At 49.8% G+C, this 22,917-nt stretch overlaps 1 protein-coding gene across 4 annotated transcripts in view; it reads right to left on the reverse strand.

The window, feature by feature from the left end:
* Positions 1–5,678: 5,678 nt before the first annotated feature.
* Positions 5,679–22,917, reverse strand: part of IFNLR1 (interferon lambda receptor 1) — a 30,376-nt gene continuing 13,137 nt past the window's right edge. For 2 of the 4 annotated variants that reach the window (XM_032300813.1, XM_032300811.1), the window contains 5 exons: positions 20,090–20,274; positions 13,083–13,225; positions 10,217–10,376; positions 9,815–9,945; positions 5,679–8,657 (listed from right to left, as the gene is read on the reverse strand). In XM_032300813.1, the coding sequence (XP_032156704.1) occupies positions 7,896–8,657; positions 9,815–9,945; positions 10,217–10,376; positions 13,083–13,225; positions 20,090–20,274 (1,381 nt within the window). In that variant the 3' untranslated portion in view covers positions 5,679–7,895. The remainder of the gene's footprint in view (positions 8,658–9,814; positions 9,946–10,216; positions 10,377–13,082; positions 13,226–20,089; positions 20,275–22,917) is intronic. The other 2 variants (XM_032300812.1, XM_032300815.1) reach the window with 2 other exon arrangements.

Consider the following 22,917-nt stretch of genomic DNA (forward strand, 5'->3'; position numbering starts at 1 on the left):
TTCCCCATGGAACTGACCACAGACACAGTGTTCCCCATGGAACTGACTACAGGGACAAGGCCTGGAGCTCACTGTCCTGGGTGTCTTAGTGTCTAGTGGGAGCTGGTACAGAGCAGGTACTTGGTAAGATTTGCTGAATGAATGAGTGTGCCAGAGAAAGCTGGCCAGGGCTTAAGACTGTAGGGAACATCCCCAAGCTATAGGAAAAGCCCATTTTATAGTGAAATACTCAAGAATGTGACCTGTTCCTGTCGCTTCTCTCAACACCCAGGAATGCCAGAAGCAAGAACATCAAAAGGCAGTGGGCTGTTTCCCGGAAGTCTTCGGGGAGTGTGGGGTGCTGTCTTCATGGCTGACGACTCTGCAGGGGGAGATTGAACGTTCCTGGAGAGCAGAGGCCAGAGAGCCCTTCTCACTCCAAGGCCTGGGTTGTGTCAATCAGGGACATTGACTACATGGCCCAGGTCAGGAGCCTGGGTCTGTTCCCAACCTTGCACCTGACTCCAGGTGACTATGAATAGCTCGTGTTCCCTCTTGAGGTCTCAGTTTCCCAGTCTGTAAAGGAGAAGCTTGGTCTAGAAGACTCCTAAGGGCCTCTGCAGCTTGTGTGGCCTCTGCTTCTATGTCACTTTGGTGTTGGAAACCTCCCCTGACATCCCAGAATCCCCTTCATGACTACTGTCATTCACATGAACATAAATTCATTGTAGAATTTTCTGACTCTACTTATAATTTCAGCTCTCTCTTGGGAGCTTGAAGTTCCAGAAGCTTATAAGGCATGTACAAGGCGATGCTTCTTCATAAAAACATTAAGAAGATCATGTGCCTCCAACCAGGATGGCAGAGCACTTTCACAGGCTCCCTATGAGAAAAAGCCAGGAGAAGTGAATGGAACATGGACTTTGAGTAGACAGACCTGGTCTGAATTCTAGCTCTGCCACTTCTCTGCTGTGTGAGGGTCCCTTACTTCTCGCCCTCAGCTTCCACATCTAGAAATGAAAATAAGTGTGCACTCCTTGGCGTTGCTGGGTTGCTGTCTCTGGACACTTTCTGAGAAGGAGGTCTCATGCAGCAAGCATCCTCTGTTACAAAATGAGGAACCCAAGGACCAATGAGTTCCCTTAAAAACCTTTGCAAAAACCTAGACTTCTGGTGTGCAGGTGTGGGCCATGAGGGCAATGTTAACATTCCTTTAGAAGTTTGAGGCTGCATGCAGTGGCTCATGCCTGTAATCTCAGCACTTTGGGGGGCTGAGGTGGGTGGATCACCTGAGGTCAGGAGTTTAAGATTAGTCTCGCCAAGATGGCGAAACCCCATCTGTACTAAAAATACAAAAATTAGCGGGGTGTGGTGGTGGGTGCCTGTAATTCCAGCTAGTCTGGTGGCTGAGGCAGGAGAATTGTTTGAACCCAGGAGGTGGAGGTTGCAGTGAGCCAAGATCGCGCCAGTGCACTCCAGCCTGGCGCCTGGTGACAGAGCGAGACTGTCTCAAAAAAAAAAAAAAAAAAAAAAAAGAGAAGTTTGAGTTGACCGTTATTGCTGAGGCCTGGTTCTAGGGTTGGAGAAAGTAATGGTGTTGCATCCTGCAGGTTGGGCGTCCAGGCTGGGTTAGAGTTACTTAGAAGAAGGGGCTTTCATGAAAGGGCCTGGAGCTCAGAGATGGGGGTGCGGAGGGCTCCAGGCTCCTGCTGGACTCTGGCTACCCAGGTGGTCCGTTGAGCACCCGGAGAAACAGACTCAGAGTGGGGACACGCCTTACCCTGGAGGCACTGCCACCTAGAGGGGGCCTCTAGCCACATGCTGATGTATTTGCCCACCCCTCGGGACCCTTGCCTTCTCCTCTTCATCCACTTAAAGAAGCAGTTAGGGGTCAAAAAAGAAAAAAAGACTCAGCTTGTATAAAGCCATCACACCTCTGTGTCCTGTATCGTCACACGCCAAGGGTGTGGCTCCCAGGGCTGGAACCCAACCAGTATCTCTTGAGGAGCTGACTCACGGAGCTGACTCATGCATTTAGATATAACTTCTAGTCTGTTTTTCTAGAAGAAACATTCCCAGCCCTCATGACTTCAGCCCCACTTTGTGCACACAGGAATGAGCTCAGGGAAGATGTCACAGGCAGTCATTGATCAAACTCAAATCACATGGGAAACAGTAAATTAGAGAATAACGAGTCCCAGCCTGAGCAGCACCAGTGCCCCTCAGAGCACGATGCTGGGCGAGGGAGGACAGGCACCCACGGGCAACAGGAATTTGGGATTGGGATTGCACCATCGCATTCGAGATCTGCTGCAACCTTATACGTAAGTCAGCCACAGCCGTCCACTTACTGACTCAAGTTCATACACCAATTCACTCACTTATCCATTCATTCACTTATTCAATCCCAAGCTTCCACTCTGTGCCAGATGCTGGTGCCAAGAGGGAAAACAACTCCTGTCCTAAAGGAAGTTTTCAGGATGTCACGTCCATCACCCCAGCCCTCCCCTTTCCAGGCTCCCTGAGCCCAATTCAGGTAAGACCAAGCCCAGCAGCCCTGCCATACCACCACTGTCCAGGAGGTGGCAGCAGACAGGCCCAGAGAAGCTCAAGGGTTGACAACCCAGCAGTGGGAGGAGGAGGGCGGGAGGGTCACCTGGAGAGGATGTCCTTCCCTGTTTTCTGGAAAGGACCAGATACCTGAAGCTGGCCACAAGGGAGTGTGGTGGTGGGCGCCTGTAATCCCAGCTACTTGGGAGGCTGAGGCAGGAGAAACATTTGAACCTGGGAGGTAGATTCACTGTCCCCTTGTCTTTGTGAATTAGCAAGGACATTTGGTTACAAGTAATAGAAGGCCCTGGCTTAAATGCTGGGGGAGGAAATATAATTTCTCAGCCCTCAAATGTTCACAGTAGGGACAGATCTCCCTGTAACAAAAGACAGATTAGCAAGAGAAAAACAAGCAAGTCTGTAACACGCACGGTGCAGATCACAAGGGAGAAACCTCAAAGAAAGCTGACAGTGCAGTGGCTTAGGACTCTGGTTTAGAGAGCATCTTCAATAAAGAACAATAGGGCCGGGCGCGGTGGCTCACACCTGTAATCCCAGCTCTTTGAGAGGCCGAGGTGGGTGGATCACGAGGTCAAGAGATCGAGACCATCCTGGTCAACATGGTGAAACCCCGTCTCTACTAAAAATACAAAACATTAGCTGGGCATGGTGGTGCGTGCCTGTAATCCCAGCTACTCAGGAGTCTGAGGCAGGAGAATTGCCTGAACCAGGAGGCGGAGGTTGCGGTGAGCCGAGATCGCGCCATTGCACTCCAGCCTGGGTAACAAGAGCGAAACTCCGTCTCAGAAAAAAAAAAACAATAAATTTTAGGCTGGGTGCGGTGGCTCACGTCTGTAATCCCAGCACTTTGGGAGGCCAGGGTGGGCAGATCACTTGGTCAGGAGTTCGAGACCACCCTGACCAACATGGTGAAACCCTGTCTCTTCTAAAAATACAAAAATTAGCTGGGTGTGCAGCTACTTGGGAGACTGAGGCAGGAGAATTGGTTGAACCTGGGAGGCAGAGGTTGCCCTGAGCCAAGATCATGCCATTGCACTCCAGCCTGGGTGACAGAGCAAGACTTCATCTCAAAACAACAACAACAACAACAAAGTTAGCAGGGCATGGTGGCTCCCACCCCAGCTTCTTGGGCGGCTGAGGCACGAAAATCACTTGGCCTGGGAAGTGGAGGTTGCAGTGGGCTGAGATCACGTCACTGCACTCTAGCCTGGGTGACAGAGAAAGAGACTCTATCTAGCAAAAAAGAATTTTAAAAGTGGGATGAAGCCGAGGCCTGGGGTGCAGCTGCACCTGGAGGAGGGGCCGGAAGCAGGAGTTATCGTTTCCCGTCTTGGCAGCCCACGTGGCAGTGGCTGCCTTCTTGTCTTGTCCCAGGACTTTCTTGTTCCTCAGACCGGGAAATGGGCCATAGCAGGCTGGAAGGTACCTGCTCCAGGCCCAGCCAGCCAGGGAGACTACTGAATTCCAGGGAGAGGGACTTGGTGGATCCGCTAGGCTTGGGTCTAGTGCCTGCCCTGGCACCAATAAGTGGTGACAACTGCGGGGACAATGCTAGTCAGTCACCAGGTGGCCTTGAGAGAATCACTGGAAACTGGGAGACCCTTGATAACGCAGAGCCACGGGAATGAGTTTGGGCGTGCAAGGCTAGGCACACAGAGGCTGTTTCTATACCCTTCCATGGACCACAGTTGCAGTTGGGTGACCTGTCAGCTCCAGCCTCACCGCAACAAGGGATATTGGTTGGAAACCCTGCCCTCAGCCCCATGGCATTCCCCTTTCTTGTGCACTCAGCTTGATGGATTCCAGCCACAAGTACCTGCAACTCTGCCTCGGGGAACGGCCTCCACACTGGAATGATGAGAGGGAATAGCTAGAGTCCCTGGCTCCGGCCCCTCGCAGGGGGACCAAACCTGAAGTGCATCCTACATGGACTTCCAGAGCTCTCCAGGGGCACTGAGGTCCAGCCACCCACACCAGGGACCTGTTGATGACACACTTTGCCTGGGCTGCCGCCCCCAACCCCCCGCCCCATCTTGCCTCCATAGTCCCCTCCTGGCGTTACCTGGATCGCTGCACTGCTTTCTGGCTTTCTACTTTTTCTCTGGGTTTGCTTCTGGGGACTCAACTCAAGACCCTTGTCGTCTTAACAGCTAGGTTTCCCAGAGGAGAGGTCAGGAGCTTTTGAGAGACAAGAGCATAGGCCAGGCACGGTCACTCACATCTGTAATCCCAACCAACACTTTAGGAGGCCACGGCGGGAAGGATTGCTTGAGCCCAGGAGTTTGAGACCAGCCTGGGCAACATAGGGAGATTTCCCTCTCTACAGAAATAAAAAAAAATTAACCAGGTCTGGTGGCACATGCGCGCGCAACAGAGCGAGATCCAGTCTCAGAAAAAGATAAACACATATACTTTTCCATTCAATTATCCCTTTTTCTCTAAAAATAGAGCTCTTTATTTAAACAGTTTAGGGTAATACCAACAAGCATTAGGATATCATTTAAATAGGATATAAACACAGAAAAGTAGAAATAAATACAAATACGTAAGAACAACCTAACACTGTTAGTCCTAAATTTTCACTGGATGTCCCTCCGGTGCGGGCCCAGCCCACACCACGCAGCTGCAACCTGCTGTGCACGTGAGAGAGCTTTGTAACAGTTACGTGCCGAGCACTCAAGGCAAAGTATTATACTGATTCTCACGCCCTTTCCTGATGCTTCTCATGGCTTTTTGTGAATGACTTAATGACGATAAAGGAGATGGAGCTGACAGTTACTAGAAAGCTCAAGCTATGTCAGAAATTAAACTCTGGAAATAATTCTTAAAACAAAAATTTGTTTTTTTTTTAAGAATTGGTCGGTTTGGTCGGGTGCGGTGGTTCACACCTGTAATCCCAGCACTTTGGGAGGCTGAGGTGGGTGGATCGCCTGAGGTCAGGAGTTCGAGACCAGCCTGGCCAACGTGGTAAAACCCTGTCTCCACTAAAAATACAAAAAAAATTAGCCAGGTGTGATGATGGGTACCTGTAATCATAGCTACTTGGGAGGCTGAGGCAGGAGAATCACTTGAATCCAGGAAGCGGAGGTTACAGTGAGCAGAGACCACACCACTGCACTCCAGCCTGGGTAACAAGAAGAAAACTCTGACTCAAAAAAACAAACAAATAGTAAGGTTTAAGAATACAAACGGAGTGGTTATTTCGTACAAGCCTAAGATGATGCCGATGATAGCTTTTACTTTTTTGAAATTACCTCCACGAAGCGGCTTGGCTGGGTTCCACAGAGAACATCAGCACAGGTCTGGGAATCTCCCTGGGAGCTGGCCCTGAGCCACAGCCATCCCCAGATCTGTGGTTTGTTTGCTTTTCCTCTCCTGGGCTCAATGATGTGGACAAGCCTCACTGCAGGGAAAACCCCTGGGGAGACACAGGTGTGTGTGTGTCCACCTGTCCATTCCAGCAGTGGTGAAGGCCTTCTGACCCTTAGAAATCGTGGCTGTGACCTTCATATTTTATTGACCTGGCCAAGGGGTCAGAGGTTGGCCTGGCTGTGCAGAGATCGAAGCTCTCTCCCTTGGAGATGTGCACAATGAGTCATCAGAGTAGCACTGCTGGGTGACCTTGGGTAAGTGCCTTTGCCACTCTTGACCTCAGCTCCTTTGAAACAAGATAGGTGTTTGATTGGAAAGTGGTTTGCTAACTTTTTTTGGGGCAGTGGAACCTCTCTAAACAAAACCTCACGTGGAAAGCCACAGTGTGTAAATCAGGGCACAGTGAGGCTGCTCCGGTGAAAGTGGCGAGGCTCCTAGAACCCCGTAGCACCCCGTGCAACTGCCACCAAGGCCTTTGGGGGACATGGTTTGAGAACCCCTGGATAAGATGCCCTAAGAAGCTTTTCCAGTTCTGCCATTTAATGCTGTACTCTTGTGGCGGCTTTAAAACAACACAGCTCTGCGGCTTCAGTGGCTTTGAAGATCCCTTCTTCACAAATCCAGAGACGTTAGTCCTGGCAGGTTGAACGATCACAGAGCCGGGGTTGTTCAGATTCCCCACCACAGAACACTTTGGTCCTAAGGGTGAAAACTCAGCTATGCTCGTTTGTATTCAGGTGGGTGTAGGTTAGCTGAGGATGCATCACCACCCTCAGGTAAGGATAGTCACCTGAGGGTGGTGATGCAACCAATAGAAGGCATTGGTTTCTTATAAGGAGAATGAGACTTCTTAGGATCTCGATAGTCAACCAAGGGTCTAAAGTGCTGTCCAAACAGGGCTTATGGGCCTAGAAGTCCGATTCCTGCCATGTTACTGTCCTACTCCAACAAACTGGGTCCCTAGAAGGTGGAGCACTTGGTTCTTTCCCCGGGAAGCAGGGTTCCCATTGCTGGGTAATGGCGGAGAGACCAGGGTCCCCTTGGGTGGGGCTCTGGCTTCTGAGAGCTTGATCTCCTGATGGGGAGGCAGTGAGGGTAGAAGGAAGGAGGTAGATGGGGGATGAGACAGGCTGAATGGTGAGTGCTCTGTCACTCTGGGTTTAGGGGCCACAGGTGGGAGATGCCCAGGGGTCTCCTGGAGCCTGGATGGATGGAGAATTCTACCAGCCACCACATAGAGAGCACCAAGGACACAGAGGGCTCCGTGCTACACATGGCTGAGATCCCCGAGAACCCTCACGACACCCAGGTGTAGCTGCAGACGAGGAAGCCGAGGTAGAGAGGGGAGGTGGCTTCCCCAAGATCAACAGTCAGTGAACAGCAGAGCTGGGATTTGAACCCCGGCCTGACACTGAAAAACGTACAGTGCCATGACTCCAAAGACCAGGATTTGAGGACAGCCACCTTTCCCCTCCCATCCAAAACCCTCGGCCAACTGGATTTTAATCTGGGCCTAACCTAGGGGACCCATGAATCAAAAGGCTGAGCCCTGAGGTCGGGGAGCTCAGTGGCTGCTGGGAAAGGCATGAGGTATAGCGGGTGTGCTTCCAGAGGTCCCAAGTTCCAGAGGGCCCCTTGCTGGTGTCTGCCCTTGATGTCTGCTGTGACCTGACCTCACCTGTTTCGTGCTGTCCTGGGATAATTTTTCCCCCTGGCCTGTCACCCCACCAACCTCTGACCTCAGCCCACTCTGTGTCCACCCCTCTTGTAGCTCTGCCTAAAGCGGTGGGTCACAGGAGGAAGGGGCCTCTTATTGCTGAGCCTGGCAGACAAACCGCTGCTAGGTGGACGTCCTGGAAGTGCAATGCCCCTCTGCCCTCCAGGGGAAGTATGGAAGCTTTCGAGTTTCTTGGGAAGCCCAGTAGTCCTCGCAAAGGCAGAGGCATCACAGTCGGTGGAAGCCGGGGGAGAGCTCACCTGGCCATGTAATGCCCTAGTGTCCTCTCCTCAGTCCTCTGGGTGCTCTCAGCCCCCCAGCTGCCCGGACCACTGTCCTCAATTTCTGATTCCCTCACCTCCTCTTCTTCCTCTTCCTCCTCAGGGCTGCTGTCCCAGCAGACGGTCAGTGTCCGAAGAGAAACTGGGAGCTCCCAAGAGACCAGATTCGACGCTGGTGGTAAGGTGCCCCAGGTGGCCCAGGAGGAGAGGTCGTCTTTTGGGAGCTCTTCCAGGAAACCCGAGTCCTTGGAGAATTCCAGCGATGGGAGAGGCGCTTGGTGCCCGTCCGCACCTGACCCTTGGCCTGGCCCCTTCTCAGACAAATAGCCAGAGGACCCAGCCCTGTCCCAGGAGGAGTCCATAGTGCTGGCCCAGCTTCTGTCTGAAGAATCCCAAGCAGAAGAGCCTTCGCCTGGGTCCAGGGGAGCCCTGGGCCTCCCTGAGTCCACCTCACCTGCCTCTGAGTGCTCTGGAACCTGGTGCTGTTGCCCCAGGAAAGAGGGCGGTTCAATGTAGGGCTGGAAGCTGACGCCATCTTCCATGTCCTCCTCCTCTTCCTCCTCGTCTTCCGCAAGTGCCTTTGTCCGTCCTGCCTGCTGGATGGCTGGGGCCCTGACTCTCGGCGTGGTCCTAATCCCTCTGGTCAGCTCCTTTTGTGGACGGAGGAGCAAGTCATTCAGGGATTCTGGTCTGCTGTGCTGAAAGGTTGCCACAGGGTGTGTGTGTCCAGAAAAGTCCTGATATGGGGAGGGGAGAGAAGAGCAGAAAAGTTAGGCTTTCCTTCCTGAAGCACAATTATCTTCATTTAAATTTCCCTAGAAACAGATCTGAGAAAAGGATTCAAGTGTAAGTAGTTTCTTTGAGAGGTGATCCCAGGATGCACCAGATGGGAGTTTGGGGGGGCAGCCCTAGGGCTCCTGGCACTTAATCCTGCTGGGGACTCAGGGAACCACGGGGGCACACGCACCTCAGAGCGATCCCACGAGGGGGATGCCCCTGGGCTATTTACCCACAGCCCCTGTCCGTCATTGCTGAGGGATGGGAGAGCTGGTGGCAGTGTTAATTCTCTGCCACTTAATGCCTGCCATGTGCAGGGGCAGTGTGGGCTCCAGAGGCCAGAGAAAGCCCACTGGGTGCAGGTGCTGGGAGCTGCCAGTCCAGCGAGCGTGCTCTTAACAGGAAGTCTGAGGGCACGGGGCAGGGCACAGATACATCTACCCGAGCCTGTCATCTCGACAGTTAGTGGGGTTCTCTCACAGGCCCTGGAGCTGGGAAATGTGGAAATGCTCCCCTTGCCACCCTGCCATGATGCAGGGACACTCAGAACCCATCCTGAAAGCCCCCATGCCCATCAGAGCCTCGCCCATGCCCAAGCTGCACCTGCCAGCCCTTATCTGAACAGGGCCAACCCATATCTCCTCCTGGGCTTCCCCTGCCCCAGCAGGCCCCTAGATTCTAAAGGAGAGACCCAGCAGAACAGGGAGGAAGCGCCAAGGTCAGCCAGGCACAGCTCATCCTGGGATAAACTGTGAACTAAAAATTGGGACCCTTTTAAGACATCCCCTTTGGTGCCCCCTCTCCTCCTCCCCTCTGGTTATCTCTTCTGAGGCCCAAGGCTGGGGGCTGTGCTCCCACCACCTGACACATCCCAGCAGAGGTGAAGTTATTTATCTTAAAGGAACTTAAGGCACTCCTCCCTCCTGGGCCTATTTGCTATTTTATTCAGGACTAAATGCATGCATTCCTAATGGTGGAAATTCAGACACAAAGATAGATATTTTGGTCCAAGAGTCTGGACCATCTCAATATTCTATCTGAATAACTCATAGCTCCAGCCCCAGCCCCTTACTCTTAACCCCTCCCCACCTACTGCACACCCCCAAATTTGCTATACCAGGGCACGTGGCATCTTTGCCCGCTGAAACCAGGGATTCCCCATGAGGCTCTTCCAGATCACACCCCCTGTGGCGATTGCTAACAGCAGTAGCAGAAGTGATGGCAGCACCAGGAAAACCCAGTTGGTTTCTAAGGAAGGAAAATAATAATGAGAGAAACGACAATGGCTCTTGCCTACAACCGCACACGTGCTGAATGCTTCACGTCCATTACCCTGTTTAATCCTCACAAGAATAAACCCCTTCTACAGACTGTGCAAACAAAGCCGCCCAAAGACACACAATGAGTGTGGTTTTAATCCAGGTGAGTCTATCTCTAGGCTCATGCTTGTAACCGTGGTGTCACGAAGCTCCCAAGGTCCAGAGGGAAAGTTCCCGCATCTGCACCACTTAGTGCCTACCTGGGACCTCCAGCAAGAAGCAGGCGGGCTGAGAGAACTCGCTGTATTTCAGGACACTGAAGGTGTAGATGGTTCTGGCACTTAGGCAGTGGCGTTCACTGGCGGCTGGCTGGAGGGTGATCTGGACTGGCTGGCCATGGGGAGTGACTGGAAATAGGGTCTGTTTGGAAAAGACGCAGAGAGTGGCAGAACTGCTGTGAGGATTGGTTTCACAGCCAGGAGAGAGTGGGGTTGGCAGACACCGTAGTGTTTCTTTCTTTTCTTTTTTTTTTTTTAGGCAATAGGGTCTGGCTCTGTCACCCAGGCCAAAGTACAGTGGTGTGATCACAGCTCACTGCAGCCTCAAACTCCTGGGCTCAAGAGATCCTCCCACCTGAGCTCTCCAAGTAGCTAGGGACTACAGGTTCACACCACCATACCTGGGTAATTTTTGTTTTATTTATTTTTTTTTGAGATAGAGTTTCGCTCTTGTTGCCCAGTCTGGAGTACAATGGTGCAATCTTGGCTAACCACAATCTCCGCCTCCTGGGTTTGAGTGATTCTCCTGCCTCGGACTCCCGAGTAGCTGGGATTATAGGCATATGCCACCATGCCCAGCTAATTTTGTATTTTTAGTAGAGATAGGCTTTCTCCATGTTGGTCAGGCTGGTCTCAAACTCTTGACCTCAGGTGATCCACCCGCCTTGGCCTCCCAAAGTGCTGGGATTACAGGCATGAGCCACTGTGCCTAGATAATTTTTTAAAATTATTTTTGGTACAGGCAAGGTCTTGCTGTTGCCCAGGCTGGTCTCGAACTCCTGGCCTTAAGTGATCCTCCCTCCTTGCCTGAACCTTCTATTCTTTTCCCGCATTAAAGTTTAAGCATTGAGGAAGCACTTCCCAACACAACCTGAGTTCTTTTCAGCTGAGTCTCCAGGTAGGGATAGCCATGGTTCAAAAGCAGCCTGCCACTTGGGGTCACCCTGGCGTGCACCCCATTAGGGTCTGCCTGCGGGTCCCTACTTTGAGAAGCAGATTCCTTGGGCTTCCCATCTTGGGGTCTCCCAGTCTATCGGGGGTGGAGGAAACCTCTACAAATGTTGCACCGCCTGATACAGAAGGCGCTGGCCACGTGTGGCTGCTGAGCATGTGAAATGCATCTGGTCCACACTGAGATGTTCCAAATACAAAACACACATCAGATTTCAAAGCAGCAGGGAAAAAGAATGTAAAAGATCTCAATCATTTTTATCAGGATTGCACACTGAAATGATGCCATTCTATTGGATGAAGTAAAATCTGTTATTAAAATTTGATTTCCCTGTCTCTTTTTACTTAATTTAACATGGAACACTTAAAACTGCACATGTGGCTTGCATTGTATTTCTTTCTATTATTCAGTGCTGGTCTGGAATATTTGTGAGGTTCTTGAAGGCAGGAACCACACTGGATTGAGATCTATATTCCCTGGAATCCGGAGGATGCAGGGCGTCAGGAGTGTCAACGCTGCCTTAGTGGAAGCAGAAACAAACCGGAGCAAGGGGCCGTGGACCAAATCTGGCTGGCCATTTGTTTATGTAAAAAGGTTTATTTTTTATCTTTCCAAGACAAGGTCTCACGCTGCCCAGGCTGAACTGAAGTGCAGGGGCGTGATTATGGCTCAGTGTAGCCTCCACTTCCTGGGCTCAAGAGATCCTCCTGCCTCAGCATCCCAAGTAGCTGGGACCACAAGCATTCTTCACCATACTCGGCTTTTTTTTTTTTTTCTTCAAGTTTTTTTTAGAGATGGTGTTTCACCATGTTGCCCAGGCTGCTCTTGAACTCCTGGACCAAGGTAAGCCTCCCACTGCTGTCTCCCAGAGTACCAGGATTACAGGCGTGAGCCACCGCACCTGACCTGTAAACAGTTTTACTGGAACCCAGCGATGCCCATCTATTTACAGATTGGCTGCGGCTCCTTTTGTGCTGTAACTGCAGCGTTGAGTCATCCTGAGAGAACATAAGGCCCACAAAGCCAAACATATCCACTATCTGGCCTTCTTTGGGCAAGCTTGCCAGCCCTTGCCATAAATAAATGCAGATATACACGCATGCATACACAGAAAACAAATCTGAAACTAGATGAGCACCAGAGTGATGTGTGGTCATCTCTGGGTACTTTTGGTTTGCTTCTTAGAGCTTATCTGTATTTTTTAGTTTTTTTCTACTGAGTCTGTTGACTTGGCAAGCAGGCCTCTTATAGGTCATCATACTTTGATCAGATTTTATTAGAAGAAAAAAAGGAAAGGTTAATAATTTTTGAAAATGGCCAGGCGTGGTGGCTCATGCCTGTAATCCCAGCACTTTGGGAGGCCAAGGAGGGTAGATCACTTGAGGTCAGCAGTTCAAGACCAGCCTGGCCAACATGGTGAAACCCTGTTTCTACTAAAAATACAAAAATTAGCCTGGCATGGTGGTGTGCGCCTGTAATCCCAGCTACTCAGGAGGCTGAGGCATGAGAATCATTTGAACCCGGGAGGCAGAGGTTGCAGTGTGCTGAGATCATGCTCCTGTACTCCAGCCTGGGCGACAGAGTGAGACTCCATCTCAAAATGATAACAATAATAATAATGTTTAAAAATATTAAGTAGCAAACTACTGTGTTCTTGGCCTCTGTACTGTGCCGGGGCAGGATGCTCTCCCTGTTCTTAGTTTCTTCGGGGGACAAGGGCAGGGTGAGCCACAGGCCAGTCACACTGTGCACAAGTCAAGGGCTGACTGCCAGGAGTCAGGGGTGTACAGGGAAGGCTTCCTGGAGGAGGCGTGCAGGGGCAGGCTGGAAGGGTGAGAACCAGAGTGTGAATTGGAGGAGGGGGTGTAGCCTGGGGGCAGGAAAGGAGCTTCCTACCTTGTTTCCGGCCTCCTCCTTCCAGAATGCCACCTCATACTTCAGATCCAGTGGGGGCATGCAGGGGGGCAGCTGGTAGGTGGCATTGACACTCAGGAGCTCCTCCGTCTGGGTGAGCACCAGGAGAGGTGGGGCCGGCTCCACTGCAGAAACAGAGCAGGGCCCGTCAGTAATCCCTAGGTGCCACGCTGCCTCCATCCCCCCAGACCAGAGAGCTGTCTTGGAAATGGAAAAGCAACCAGCATGTTTCAAACACTTCTTGTGCACCTAGCACCTTATAACCTGTTATTCCGGCCTTGCACTGACCCTGGGAGGGAGGTATCACTATTCTCCTTCCATAGAGGGGAAAACTGAGGCTTAGAGAGGAGAGGTGACCCGGGCAGGCTCATCGCTGACCTGGCTTCACTCATGCCATCCCTTCCACCTGGATGCCCTCCACATGTCACTGGCCTGGCAGATCCTGCCCATCTGGGTGCATTTCCTATTGCTGCCATGACAAATTACCACACACACAGTGGCTTAAAAACCATACAGACTTATGATCTCACGGTTCTCTAGGTCAGAAGTCCAGGGGGGCTCGGCTGGTTCCTCTGCTCTGGGTCTCACATCTGGAACCACTAGGGGAGAAGACACTTCCAAGCTCCCTTGGGTTGTCAGCAAAACTTAGCTCTCTGTGGCTGTAGGGCTGTGGTCCCTGTTTCCTGGCTGATTGTTAGTGGGAGCCTCTCAGCTCTGGAAGACATCTGCATTTCTCATCACATTGCCCTTCCATCGTCAAACCAGAAACCAGCACCACGGCCTGCCACTTTTCTTCTGCCTCCAGCTGGAGGAAGTTTGAAGGGCTCATGGGATTAGACTGGGCCCATCTGGATTATCCAGGATAACCTCACTATTTGAAGATCTATGTCTCAGTCCATTTTGTGTTGCTATTACAGACTATCACACCCTGGGTAACTTATAATGAATGGAAATGTATTTGGCTCATGGTTCTGGAGACGTGGAAGTCCGAAAACATGGCACTGGCATCTGGTGAGGGCCTTTGTGCTGGCCTTCCCAAGGCGGAAGGTGGAGGGCAAGAGAGGGGGAGAGTGAGCCAGGGAGAGAGGGCAGAACTCACTTTTCTTTTCTTTTCTTTCTTTTTTTTTTTTTTAGACAGTCTTACTCTGTCACCCAGGCTGGAGTGCAGTGGGGCAATACCGGCTCACTGCAACCTCTGCCTCCTGGATTCAGGAGATCCTTCCGCTTCAGCCTCCCGAGTAGCACCTGGCCAGAATTCACTTTTCTAACAATCCATTCTTGATAAACACACTCCCGCAAGACTGACGTTAATCTGTTCATGGGGGTAGAGCTCTTAAGGACTAAGTCACCTTTTAATAGCGCTGCTTCTTAATGTAATCACAATGATGATTAAATGTCAATATGAGTTTTAAGGGGACATTCAAACCATAGCAGTCTATAACCTTAATTAAGATTCCCTATTGCCATGCAATACTGACATCTGACATATTCTCAGCTGCCAGGGACTAGGGCAGAGCAGTTTTAGAGGCTCACTCTGCCTACCATGGTCTTCCCCCTGCCCCCCACCCCAAATCCATATCTCTTTCAAATGCAAAACCCATTCCCTCCATCCCAGTGTCCCCCATGATCTCACCTCCTTATAGTATCAACTCAAATTCCCAAATCAACAGTATTTAAATCAGAGTCAAATAGACCCTGGGCATCGTCCAACAGCACAGCTGCTGGGGTACAGCTTTTCTCCATCTGTGGGCCAGCAAAACTACAGTTATCTGCTCCCAACCATAAAATGTGGGACAGGCACAGGATGGCAGTTCCAGATAATCTGGTTCAAGCATGGGGAAATGGAAGGGACAATGGAGTCATGTTCCAACGCAGCTGGAAAGTCCAGCCGAGAAAACTCCATTAGGTTTCAAGGCCTGGGAAAAATTCTCTTTGGCTCTTAGCACTGCCCTTTGAACTTCTGGTTTCACTGTCTGAGTTGCTAACGGTAGTTCCTTTTTGCTAAAGGTAGCAGGTACTTGCAGCTAAGTAGTGTTACCAGTGTGCATCTCACCAGTAAAACTGGACAGTCCAACAGCCTTCTTTGATTTCATACCTTCTGTGTTCCATTTAGCCCAAGCTAACAGTGTTTCTGCGGATGTAAAGTTCTCAGGAACTTTATGGGTCTCCTATGAATGTCATGGGGGAATCCACTGCATTATTAGACAAATCCAGGTCCACAAATCTTTTTTTTCAGATAAGCCTTCTCTACTTTGGCTCCAGCTGACATGGCTGAGGGACAATGCTCTTCAGCTTCCTAGAAGTCCCCTGGTTTGATTTAAGGGCACTGTGAGTTATACACTTAATCTCTTCAAAGAGCCTTTTAAGTGACTGAGTACTTTGATATTTTATCTTCCTGAGGTTTGGTACAATCATACACTTGGCTGTTTCTCTATGTCACGCTTTTGGGAGCAATTTTTGTTTTTTTTGAGATGGAGTCTTGCTCTGTCACCCAGGCTGGAGTGTAGTGGCGTGATCTTGGCTCACTGCAACCTCCGCCTGTTGGGTTCAAGTGATCCTCCTGCCTCAGCCTCCCGAGGAGCTGGGATTACGGGTGCCCACCACCACTCCCAGCTAATTTTTGTGTTTTTAGTAGAGACAGCGTTTCACCACATTGGCCAGGCTAGTCTCAAACTCCTGACCTCAGGTGATCTGCCCAACTCGGCCTCCCAAATTGCTGGGATTACAGGCATGAGCCACCGTGCCTGGCTACAATCTCTTAATTTTATTGTTTTTTGCATATGTTGAGAACTTCGGAAATCCTCAAGTCCTAGTTCCTTTCTGTTTAAATTCTTCCCTCATTTTCTCTCTCTCCTCTTGCATTTTACTATAAGTGGCAGGAAGAAACCAGGCTGTGCTTTCCACATTTTATTTGGAAACCTCCTCAGATAAGCACTCAAGTTCATCATTTACGAGCTCTGCTTCCCATATGACTGCAGGACACTGTTCTGCTAAGCTTTCTGCCAATACGGAACAAGTGTCTCCCTTTCTCGAGTTTTCAATAATGTGTTCCTTACCTTGTGAAGCAATGTCTTGAGTATCGGTGTGTCTACTAACAGGCTCTTCACGATGATTGAGGTAATCTCGGAGGGGATTTAGCTTTTCTCTATAATGCTGCTTATTTCTTTCTGCACTCTGAGTCTTTAACTTCCATATTCCTACTGACAATCTGTTGAGGGCCCTCTAGTCTTGCCCAATGGTTTGAAGATGGAGAGGGCAATGTGACAAGGGATATGGCAGCCAGAGAAAACTAATACACCATCCTTCAAGTTCTAACTAAAATGCCACTTCTTCCATGCAGCCTTCCCTGATTCCCAGCCAGCAGGGATCTCTGACCACACTAGTCACCTCTGCCCTGTGTTTGTGGTCAAGGTAAACATGTGGCTTCCTCATGATGCCATTACTTACATGTTTAGATAACATCTGCTGGGTACTGATTAGGTATCAAGCTTTGGGAAGGGGGCTGACGGGAATGGGGAGATGAGGCCTCCTTGTATCCTGACCTCCAGATCAGGATAAGCTTTGGGGTAAATGAAATATGCAAACCACCATAAGAAAGTGACCAAGGCCACAGATGAGAGCAAGAAAAGTGTGGAGGAAGTGCAAAGGCAGGAAGAGTCACCCTGGCTTGGGATATGGGGCTGAAGAATCAGGAGAAATTCAGGGAGGAGGCACACAATTAAAACATTTTAAATCTCTTTGTGTTTTTCCCTTTATTCTTCTAATGTCTTATTCCTATCCATCCAATTATTGTGGTTTTTCCACCATCCTTCTAGCCCAGACAGCCTTCCTGTCTGCCTTCTCATCCTTCCTTCCCATCCATCCATCCATCCATCCATCCTAACCTCCCTTCCTTTCCCTTCAATCACCCTTTCTAACCAATATTTTTTCCTTCCTATGCCTCCTTTCTAATTATTCATCTATACTTCCTCCCTTTTATCTAGCAGGTCAGCCTTCTTAGCTACTCTCCATTCTTCGCATCCATCCATTCTTCTTTTTTATCTTTCTATACATCCTTACTTCTTTTTTTGAGATGGAGTTCCACTCTTGTTACCCAGGCTGGAGTGCAATGGCACGATCTCGGCTCACCGCAACCTCCACCTCCTGGGTTCAAGCAATTCTCCTGCCTCAGCCTCCCGAGTAGCTGGGACTACAAGTGCACGCCACCATGCCCAGCTAATTTTTGTATTTTTGGTAGATATGTGGTTTCACCATGTTGACCAGGATGGTCTCAATCTCTTGACCTTGAGATCCACCCGTCTTGGCCTCCCAAAGTACTGGGATTACAGGTGTGAGCCACTGCACCCAGCCACATCCTTCTTTCTTGTCTCTCCTTCCTTCCTTGTTTCTCCTGCACTCCAGCCCTTCCTTACCTTCCTGGATGTCCCACTTTTCTTCTCTGTTATCTACCCACCCATCTCACACACCCATCTTTCTTTCCTTCTGCCTTCTGTGATAGTTAATTTTTTTTTCTTTAAGACAGGGTGTTGCTCTGTCACCCAGGCTGGAGTGCAACAGAACAATCATGGCTCACTGCAGCCCTGACCTCCCAGGCTCAAGTCATTCTCCCACCTTGGCATCCCAAATAGCTGGGACCACAGGTGTGCACCACCACATCCAGATAATTTATTTATTTATTTATTTTTTTGTAGAGATGAGTTCTACTTATGTTGCCCAGGCTGGTCTTGAACTCCTGGGCTCAAGTGATCTGCTTACCTTGGCCTCAAGGGATCCTCCCACCTTGACCTCCCAAAGTGCTGGGATTACGGGTGTGAACCACAGTGCCTGGCCGGTGATGGTTGATTTTATGTGTCAATTTGACTGGGCTAAGGAATACCCAGGTAGTTGGTGAAACATTATTTCTGGGCCCATTTGTGAGGATTTTTCTGGAAGAGATCAACATTTGAATCCGTAGACTGGGTGAAGATGTGTCCTCACCATTGTGGGCAGGCAACATCCAGTCCACTGAGGGCCCAAAGAGAACAAAAGATGGAGGAATGGTACATTCATGCTGTCTCTTCCTGAGCTGGCACATCAACTTTCCCACCCTTGGACATCGGAGCTTCCTGTTCTCCGACATTTGGACTCTGGGACTGACACCAGTGGCCCTTCTGATCGTAGGGCCTGTGGCCTCGGACGCCACTGCTCCCCTGGTCTTGGGCCTTCAGACTCAGATGGACTTACACCACAAGCTTTCCTGGTTCTCCAGCATATGACCGCATATTGTGGATATTTTTGTGTCTATAATTGCATGAGCCGTTTCCCATAATACATCTCTTCTTATTATATCTTTTTTTGTTTGTTTTTTTGAGACGGAGTCTTGCTCTGTCACCCAGGCTGGAGTGTAGTGGCATGATCTTGGCTCACTGCAACCTCCACCTCCCAGGTTCAAGCGATTCTCCTGCCTCAGCCTCCTGAGGAGTTGGGACTACATGTGTGTGCCACCATGCCCAGTTAATTTTTGTACTTTTAGTAGAGATGGGATTTCACCATGTTGGCCAGGCTGGTCTCGAACTCCTGATCTGCCTTGGCCTCCCAAAGTGCTTGGATTACAGGTGTGAGCCACCACGCCTGGCCTCCTCTTATTATATTTATATACATCCCATTGGTTCGGTTTCTCTGGAGAACCTTAACTAATACACTTCCTCCTCCATCTCTCCATCCATGTGTATTTCCTTCCTCATAGGCATCCATCCTTCCATCCAGCCCCCCTCTTTCCCATTTTCCATCGCTGCCTCCTCCATCCTCTCCATCCTCCCTTTCTTCTTCCCCATCTGTCCTTCCCTCCTTTTATCCATCCGCCGAGCCAGCTTCTTCCCACAAGAATCATCTCTTCTTCCTTCTCTACCATCCTTTCCTGCTGCCCTGCAATCAGCCCCTCCCTCTTCTCTCTTAAAGCCTTATTTTGTCCTTGAACATTGTGAAAAGCCTGGGCAGCAAGTTACAGCTCTCAGCTCTCTGAGGACACTGTCTGGGCATTTATCCTCCCCTTGCTACCCGGGCCTGCCCAAGGTCAGAAAGATCTAATTTATATCTGTGTCCGCCGGTTACTAGCGGTGTATTCTGCCAGGTTTCTTAGCTTCTGGGTGTCTTGGGTTGATGGAAATGAAGCTCACAAGACTGCTGTGAAGATTAAAAACAGACTGAAAAAAAAAGTGCTCTCCCCACCCAATGTCAACACTTGTGATTTCTGGCAGTAAGCATGGGACATTTTTTTCTACCTTCTTTACCACCCCCTGCCCAAATTTCTGCAGCCTACAGAAGATACTTTAGCACCCAGAATTTATTTATTTATTTATTAAAGACAGAATCTCGTTCTGTTGCCCAGGCTGGAGTGCAGTGGCATGATCTTGGCTCACTGTAACCTCCGCCTCCTGGGTTCAAGTGAGTCTCCTGTCTCAGCCTCCCGAGTAGCTGGGATTATAGGCACCCACCACCATGTCCTGCTAATTTTTGTATTTTCAGTAAAGGTAGAGTTTCACCATGTTGGCCAGGCTAGTCTCAAACTCCTGACCTCAGGTGATCCGCCCACCTCGGCCTCCCAAAGTGTTCGGATTACAGGCATGAGCCACTGTGCCTGCCCCAGAATTTGTTTTAAGCATTGATTTTAAGGAGAGAAGTTGAACATAAAAAATAGGAATAAGCATATCAAGTGCCTTGTGTAGTCCATGACCCAAATGGTGCTCAGCTGAAGATAATGAACATTGTTAGCAGAGGGTGCATGTGAGATTGCTGGCACTGGCTGGCGCTCCCCTAACTCCCTGACAGGCTGCCAGACATGGCCCCGGGCTGTTGCTGGTCCCACGCCCCATCTCAAAGGGGCTGGCCCCAGGGAGCTGCCCTCTGCTTTGGGGAAGTGGGAGACAGATGGTCAGGAGTGCAGCACCACTGAGCACAGCTCCTGGATGGGATGGAGATCCTCCCACTGGGTACCTTACAAACAGACTTACCTTCAAAAAGGTAATCCAGGTATTCGGACTCTACCCAGGGGGACTTGGAGCTGGGAGAAACCGTCCGCACGCGCCCTTTGAACTTGTTGTACAGGTCCTGTTTCTTCAGGCACATCAGAGAACACACCAGCTCCTTAGTTCCTGCACATTTTTCAACTTTGCGCCACCTTCCAGGGGTGGGAGAGCTGGGGAAGGAGAAACGAGAGCTTGGGCCACGAACTCAGCCTCTCAGGGCTGGGAACTTAGAGAACAGGTGATCATGTGTCCCTCCATTTGGCTGGACTGCCCATACGTCCATCTGTCCAGACAGGCAGACACTGGCTGAGACAGGATAAGAGCAGCCTGGTCAGGAGCTCAGGTTCTGGAACCAGATGGATGGGAGTGGGAATCCCAGCCCTGCCCCTCCCTAGCTTTGGGACTATGGGCAGGTTCCTGCTCCTAAGCCTCAGTTTCCTCATCTGTAATGCCTCCCTCACAGGGTTGTTGGGGTTGCTGCTATTCCTAGTACTAGTGACCATTACTATAAGTTTGTTCATTCAGGCTTCTATGGGTCACCTGCTGCATGCCAAGCACCATGATGGGTACTCTGTGGATGTCAGAGGGGAACATGCAGGTCCATGACTCCAAACTGGCCCTTCCGTCTCTTCTGCCACGTGAGGACACAGTGTTTGCCCTTCAACTATGTGAAGATGCAGAGAGAAGGCGCCATCTGGGAAGCAGAGAGCAGCCCTTACCAGAACAGAATCAGGTGCCACTGTGATCTTGGACTTCCCAACCTCTAGAACAGTGAGAAGTAAATTGCTATTATTTATTAATAGCAATTACTAGAATTACCGCATTCTAAGGTATTTTGTTAAAGCAGCACAAATGGACTAAGCCAGAGACACAGGGCGTCTAACTCTAACATGCTTTTGTTTTGTTTTTTGAGATGGAGTCTCACTCTGTTGCCCAGGCTGGAGTGCAGTGGCATTGGCTCACTGCAACCTCCACCTCCCAGGTTCAAGTGATTCTCCTGCCTCAGCCTCCCGAGTAGCTGGGATTACAAGTGCATGCCACCATGCCTGGCTGATTTTGTATTTGTAGTAGAGATGGGGTTTCACCATGTTGGCCAGGCTGGTCTTGAACTCCTGACCTCAGGCGATCCCCCCCAGCCTCGGCCTCTCAAAGTGTTGGGATTACAGGCGTGAGCCACCGTGGCCAGCCTGACATGCTTTTACAAACTCACTCTGGTCAAACAGCAAGGAGGCCACAGCAGAAAATATGACTACATACTCACTAGAATGGTTAAAATGAAAAAGACTGATAATACTAAGTGTTAACAAGCACATGGAGTAACTAGAACTCTCATCATATATTGTTAGTGGCAATGAACAATGGTACAGTCACTTTGGAAACCGTTCAACAGTTTCCTGTATACATTCATTACCTAATCTCCTAGATTCTACTCCTAGATCCATTTTCCTTCTCCCTCTGTCCCTCCCTCCCTTTCTTCTTTCCTTCCTCCCTTCTCTCTCTTTTTTGAGAGACAGAGTCTCACTCTGTCACCCAGGCTGGGGTGCAGTGGTGCAATCATAGCTCACTGCAGCCTAAAACTCTTGAGCTCAAGGGATCCTCCCGCCTCTACCTCCTGAGATGCCAGGGCTACAGGTGTGTGCCACCATGCTAGCTAATTTTGAAAACTTCTGTGGAGATGGGGTCTCACTATGTGGTCTCACAGGCTGATACTTCTAGATCTTTATTTAAGAGAAATGAAAACATATTCACACAAAGACTTACATATGAATGTTCACAACAGCTTAATTCATAATAGCCCTATTACGGACTGAACTGAGTTGCCCCAAAATTCGTATGTTGAAGCCCTCATCCCCAATGGTACTATACTTGGAGATAATCATGATTAAATGAAGTAATAAGGCTGGGGCCCTAATCCAGTAGGACTGATGTCCTTATAAGAAGAGAAAGAGACACCAGAGTGAACACACAGAAGGCCATGTGAGACCGCAGCAGGAAGGTGCCATCTGCTAGCCAAGAAGAGAGGCTTCAGGAGAAACTAAACCTAGCAATGCCTTGACCTTGGACTTCCAAACTTCAGAACTGTGAGAAAATAAATTCTGTCATTTACGCAGACTGTGGTAATATGTTATGGCAGCCCTAGCAAACTCATGCAGATTTGGGCACCAGAAATGAGGTGCTGATGTAACAAATACCTAAAAATGTGGAAGTGGTTTTGGAACTGCGTAATGGGTAGAATGTAAAAGAAGTTTGAAGTGCACGTTACAGAAAGCCTATATTGCCTTAAGGGGTCTACTGGTAGGAATATAGACATTAAAGGTGTTTCTGGTGAGGTCTCAGATGGAAAAGAAGAACATGTTATTGGAAACTGGAGGAAAAATGACCCTTGTTATAAAGTGGCAAAGAACTGGCTGAATTGCCTTCTAGTGTTTTGCAGAAATTAAAAGTTCAAAGATTATTGGCTAGCATCTCAAAAATTATAACATAAAGTAAACAAACAAGAAAGAGAGGACAGGCCCGGCGCAGTGGCTCACGCCTGTAATCCCAGCACTTTGGGAGGCCGAGGCGGGTGGATCACGAGGTCAAGAGATCGAGACCATCCTGGTCAACATGGTGAAACTCCGTCTCTACTAAAAATACAAAAAATTATCTGGGCATGGTGGCGCGTGCCTGTAATCCCAGCTACTCAGGAGGCTGAGGCAGGAGAATTGCCTGAACCCAGGAGGCGGAGGTTGCGGTGAGCCGAGATCGCGCCATTGCACTCCAGCCTAGGTAACAAGAGCAAAACTCTGTCTCAAAAAAAAAAAAAAAAAAAA

This window comes from Sapajus apella, unplaced genomic scaffold, assembly GCF_009761245.1.
Source record: "Sapajus apella isolate SASKATOON/1434 unplaced genomic scaffold, GSC_monkey_1.0 scaffold43, whole genome shotgun sequence".
Taxonomy (NCBI): domain Eukaryota; kingdom Metazoa; phylum Chordata; class Mammalia; order Primates; family Cebidae; genus Sapajus; species Sapajus apella.